Source organism: Solanum lycopersicum, chromosome 8, assembly GCF_036512215.1.
Source record: "Solanum lycopersicum chromosome 8, SLM_r2.1".
NCBI lineage: Eukaryota > Viridiplantae > Streptophyta > Magnoliopsida > Solanales > Solanaceae > Solanum > Solanum lycopersicum.
In genome coordinates, this window is record NC_090807.1 from 15211511 (window position 1) to 15217257 (window position 5747).

Sequence of the window (5747 nt, forward strand, 5' to 3'; positions counted from 1 at the left end):
CTACTCTTCTGAATCAAAGAACTAAAAGGCTGTCAGACTGAAATAGATTTGTCTTCCCTTTTCTTTTTTAGTAAAGTGAATAGATGAAGTGAAAGATTCCAAAAATAGATAGAAGATAGCTAAAGGTGAAAGGGACCGCAGCAAATTAGATAGAAACATATACTCAATGAGAGATCTTGGAAGCAATTGGCACCGGAAACTGCAGAACTATGATTATATGGAACAGTAAATGCTTTAGCCCAAGTTAAGCACCAGATATTTTCCTTCTTTAGAGGATCTTGAGAATTTGGAGACGCTCACTGGTTATTAGGATATATCTTGTAGTGCTAATGCACACAGCAGAGAACTTATACAAACTCACAGAATGAGCACATGAACCAAAGGTCATATCAGCAACACCTGATCTTACTGAAGAAGCTAAGAGCAAAGAGGAATCAGCAACAAGATACTGAAATCCGTGTAACATGAGCTTGACAGCTGATAATAGATAAAGTTCCGTATAAAGTAAACAGAGCATGGGAAAGTAGGAGAAAGTTGGAAGCGGTATTCATCAAATGATAAGAACTGATGACAGACTAACAAAGGAAAGATAATGTCCTACGAAGTTCTAACCAGAGCAGATGAAAAGAGCCTATCAGGCAACATGGCTGAACCTATATAGGCAGAAAACAGAACAAATGGTCCAACTACATGAATTTTACTTGCAAACGTTCCTACAGAGAAGAAATTTATCAAACCTACGCAAATGACACTCTCCAGCACGAGAACCTACCATATTCTAGAGAGGAACTTCGGAAGAAGGAACCTCGATATTTAGTCAAGGTCGCACCTTCAGAAAGGAGATGTGTCTTTATTGCTCATGTCGCCATTATGAATGCCTGAATTAAGTTCTCAGCAGCACGCTTCTGTTCCTGCGTACCAGATATTATAGCAATCTGATCACCTCTAGAGGATTTGGAATCAATTATATCCACAGCTGCTCCAGATATCTACAAGAGGAACAATGAGTTTAAGAAAGTAACCAACCATCATATCAAAGTACTAGCAAGATACCAGAACTGCACTGCAAGTAATACCTACGGCTTCAAGATTAAAGCAACAAGTATCTAATATTCATTCAGTATGAAGGTATTCATGCATACTGACATGCACAGAGGTGGTATTCATGCATAGTGGCATGCACACCCACACACAAAAAAATAATCATTTTGTTGTCTATTCTTTAGGTTGAGTGGGCGGCGCATAAGTTGGCAAGGCAGAAGTGTCAGTGGCTACACCAGCAACAGCAATAACATACCCAGTGCAACCCCACAAGAGGTGTCTAGGGAGAGTGGTGTGGACACAGCCTTATTCCTACCTCTGTGAAGGTAAAGACTGCTTCCTATGGACCTTCGACTCAATTCCAGCATATCAAAATCAGTAAGAAAAGGAAATACAATAGTGAAGAAACCATACAGAAAATAATGAAGAAACAACACCAGCCCCGACCAAAAGTCCAAAATATAAACGCCACAAAAGGAGCAGTAGATATGCAGGGTGAGGTAAGTGTTTGAAACTCAAAGCCCGTATCATTTAAACAACCGTGTAAATTAGACCACCAAAGGAAGATAAGCAATAGACATAAAAAATCAAGTTCTAAACAGGCTCAAGTAACTACTGACCTTGCGAATATTATCTATGTTTGAGCCACCTTTACCCATAACTTTACCGACTGCATGTCCTGGGATAACCATCTCTACAGCTGAGGGTGGAGGCAATCTGCTTAAAGGCATGACACAGCTCAGAAAAAATCAAGAGAGAAAATACAAGTTACTTCACCAGCATAAAGTACTTACCCGCCATATAACTTTGAGGAATATGAAGAGAACGTTCCATAGGTATCTTCCCCTATCTTCCAACAGAAAAATAGTGAAAGTAAACATCCAGGAACAGTGAAATTAAAGAACAGACGATGAACAATAGCATTCAGCAAGAAGCAGAACCCATGGCACCGCAAAGCCAAAAAAGATTTAGAAATAAGACTCAACGACTTAACAACTAGTAAATCCATGAAGATTGCAAGATAAACATCAACAGTAATTGGAATGTTTCATGTTGACTTCATCATATTCATATAACATCCTTATTAAGAGATTTAACATTTCCATTAGTTAGACCAATTCATATGAAGGGAGAAGAAAGATTGGTCACCAGAATGACATTTGTGTAACTTCTCCATAGCTACCTAAATATATAGTAATTAATAGTAAAAGAGGGAGAAAAGGTAGCATGTTTTCCAGACAATTGGTTACTCTCGATCTCTCCTTTGCTTTGCCAAAGCGAGATAACTGTACTCTGCATATCTTCACCAAGTAAAACAGTCACCAGTACCAAATGCTTCATTTCTTGAATCACCTTATAACAGCTATTTCAGGCAATTTATAATTTAAAAAATGGAGGAAAAAAATAATTGACATTAGATGTAGTTTTCCAATGCTGCAATTTTGATTAAAATTTGAGTTTGAAATGCCCAGATACACAACAGCATGGACATAGATCTTTGTGCCATGCAGGGAAAGCAGAAGTATACCGAGAGCGACTCATGACCATATCGGCTGCCTGAAGAACGCATTCCAACACCATTCCCAGTTTCAATCCTATGTTCAAAGCTCAAAGGAGCAGCTGGAGGAACGTTGGGCAACACTGGAGCCAATGAGAAACCAGTAGCACCAGCGCGTAAAGCTGCAGATGGATTATGATTACCTTCTTGGCCTTTTATAACATCATCTCTGAGCCTCAGTACAATCTGGATAAGGGCGTCCCTCACACTACTAACTTCTCCAGACACCTATGCATTTAAAATGATGGCTGAAGAAATATAAGGATAACCAACTAAAAGAAAGTTTAATTGATTAAAACTATTATGAAAGACAGACCTCAACAAGTTCATCATTTGAATCCGCACATTTGGGCCTCTCGCCTTTTGAGATACGTACATCAGCTCTAGTTCTCTTCCGGATTTCATTAATGATTGAACCACCTTTCCCAATGATACATCCAATAATCTTAGATGGAACAAGTAGACGAAAAGTTACAGTATCCTCATCTTCGTCATTTATTTTCCCTTGCAGCAGAAGTACAGCTTCAACTGCCATGGATTTAAGATCATCCACTGACTACAGAAAACCAAATGCTGAATATGGTAAATACATGGAATACAAGATAGTGGAGATGTATCAAACTACTTTATATAAAGTTGATTACAAAGTCAACATAAACAGCCAATTACTAATGTTTTTAGCATCAAATAAAGTGACATATATAGCACCCCAACCCCTTCCCCTCCCCTCCTCCCCCCCCCCAAAATCCTGAACAATCTAAGGTACAGATTTACCAAATGGAGCGGACTTCACAAACCTATCATATAAAGACCTCAAAGATCAAAAGCCGGTGAAAAAGCATAATCTTCTTTTACCTCCTAATAAGGATAAACAAAAAAAAAATGAAAAACTGTCACCAACGCTTACTGTGTAAAAGTTTGTTTCACAAATGATCTATGAGAAGGCAAAGTACACTTCCACAAAAAGAAAAGACAACTGCTAAAAGACCAAAATCTCACCAACTCGGGACTAAAGAATACTGGAGAGAAAGCAATACCTCAGTGGAAATGACTGTGATAATGCACTGATCACGATCAGCTTTGGCATCACAAACCTCGATACGAGCACCACTTGTTTGCCTTACACTTTTAATTGAAGCTCCTCCCTTGCCAATAACACGACCAATATTGTTAGTTGGACACAGCACTCTAATAGTCAATTCCTCAGTTTGAGAGGCACCACTGTAACCAGAAACCATGGGAAGACCAGAAGAATAAAGAGGCCATGTGCTTCCTGCATCCACATAACCCGGAAGCTCTGGTATTTGTGTGGTACCCAAAACAGATGGAACAGAACGAGATGGCATAATAGGATCCACATTTGGATAAATCCCAGCTCCTGGATATATGGGAACATCTGAAGGGATAATAATACTTGGACGTACTTCAGGAACATTGGTAGTAAGAGGAATTTCTTCCTTAGGTGTGAATTTGTACATGATTGCAGAAATAGCAAAGAGTGATCTCCTAACAGATTCTGGGTCACCAGTTATCTGTGTTAAGTAAGAAACTGTCAGTTCATGCAAAAATTATAACAATTGACTCAAAACAACAAAAGTTAGGAGCAGAATGTAATTTTATAAGACTTGAATGACACACTAATACTACTTAATTGTCAATAAATAATTTTTTTTTGAAAAAAACTAACCAGAACAAAGTTATCAAACTCGAGTGCACAAGAATGTGTTGGATCACTAGCATCTCTGGCAACTACTTTAATATTGGCCCTCATCTTGCTTCTCAACTTCTTTATGGTGGTACCAGATTTACCAATGATATTAGCAGACTGGCTTGAAGGAGCAAGAAGCTGACACTCCTCTTTATCCTTCCGCTTCTTATCAGATTCTCCAATTGCAGCCAAAGCATTTGCAATTGCCGTATAAACCTTGAGAAGAGCATCCTGAGCCGTGCAAAGAGGTTGTTTCTCATTGAAATCCTGATCAACCTCAACATCTTCCTTTTCCTTTACATAGCAATAAACGAGTATAACTCTATCCTTAGCACCTGGAAATGGATCCACCACCTTGACCTTCGCCTTAGTCTCAGACCTAATTGAATTTATAACTTTTCCATTCTTTCCTATAACACTTCCAATCACATTATTTGGACACAGAATTCTGTAAACTATTAGCTCATCATCGTTTTTCTCGTCCCTATCTGTCCTCCTCTTCTGGTTCTTGTTATCCCCATCATCCCTACGCGATCTTTTTCCAGTCTCACCCATCGAATTACCCCTAAAAATTCACTATAAAAGTTAACAATACCTAATTATACACATTCTTGATAAGCGGAAAACACAAAAAAGAATGAAATTAAAACAAACTATTCAGGTATTACATATTCCAAAAACATGATTTCCAGAAACAATTTAAAGGAAAAATACTTCAATAGTGAAAAAAAAACTAAGAGCAAAAACAAATTTTCAGATACAAATTGCAAAACACAAATTGACTATTAACTATGCATCGATCCTAAACTAGTAGGAGAAGAATACACCCAATTAAATACAAACTGGATCCAGAAACACAAAGAAGTAAATTGTAACAATTCTGAAAAATTAAAGAAACAGAGAGACAAATACACATAGCACATACAAAATTTGTAGATGATAAAAAAGATTGAAAAGAGAAGAAACACCATAACCGACGGAGAAAACTAGAGCTGCTCACCTGTGATTGAGTCCTGCCTGTGATGATATTCCAAAATTAGGGTTTTTAGTTTTGTGATGACTTGTTTACACCGGTTTTGCTCCTTTGGTATTGTGGGCTCTCTCTTTTACCAGATAATGTACTAAAAGAGGTTATTTTATGGAAAAGTTATTTAATTGCATATGCATTTTTATGCAGAGAGGAAAGTCTGGAAAATACTATAAATTCACCATGAATTATTAATTTTATATTTAAATTATTGACGGTCTTTAAGTATATATATTTACTTATTTAATTTAGGAAAAAGGGTCAAATATGCTTCTAAACTATTTAAAAAGATCTAGATATACCCTCAGTTTAAAGTTTGGTTCACTGATGCCCTCGCCATCCAACTTTTGGTTCAAATATGCCCTTATGGACGTTAATTGTCATGTTGGACATATCCAACTCATTTTTCATTT

The 5747-nt window shown here is 37.4% G+C and overlaps 1 protein-coding gene across 7 annotated transcripts; it reads right to left on the minus strand.

Annotated features, from left to right (window-relative positions):
• Positions 1 to 524: 524 nt before the first annotated feature.
• LOC101248503 (KH domain-containing protein At4g18375) lies at positions 525 to 5482 on the minus strand. 7 transcript variants are annotated; one of them, XR_003247834.2, is made up of 9 exons: positions 5308 to 5482; positions 4287 to 4872; positions 3637 to 4131; positions 2916 to 3155; positions 2743 to 2827; positions 2570 to 2661; positions 1836 to 1887; positions 1662 to 1758; positions 525 to 989 (listed from the first exon to the last, which is right to left on the minus strand). XR_003247834.2 is itself a non-coding variant. In XM_010326618.4 (9 exons), the coding sequence occupies exons 2-9, from the start codon at positions 4860 to 4862 to the stop codon at positions 858 to 860; spliced, it is 1773 nt and encodes a 590-aa protein (XP_010324920.1). In that variant the 5' UTR covers positions 4863 to 4872; positions 5308 to 5482; the 3' UTR covers positions 525 to 857. The 7 variants fall into 7 exon arrangements, 4 of the variants coding, with proteins under 4 accessions (XP_010324920.1, XP_069144200.1, XP_004244971.1 ...); XM_010326618.4 differs by having other exon boundaries at positions 1836 to 1891; XM_069288099.1 differs by having other exon boundaries at positions 1836 to 1891; positions 4287 to 4883; positions 5308 to 5470.
• Between the last annotated feature and the right edge of the window lie 265 nt (positions 5483 to 5747).

What these genes read in the sequence shown, in the direction of transcription:
- LOC101248503 (XM_004244923.5), bottom strand. Translation starts at nt 4,862, where the DNA reads ATGGGTGAGACTGGAAAAAGATCGCGTAGGGATGATGGGGATAACAAG. An exon ending in TCACAGTCATTTCCACTGAG is followed by an intron (nt 3,156 to 3,636) that starts GTATTGCTTTCT and finishes GGTTTTCTGTAG; the next exon opens with TCAGTGGATGATCTTAAATC. An exon ending in ACATAGATAATATTCGCAAG is followed by an intron (nt 990 to 1,661) that starts GTCAGTAGTTAC and finishes TTCCTCTTGTAG; the next exon opens with ATATCTGGAGCAGCTGTGGA.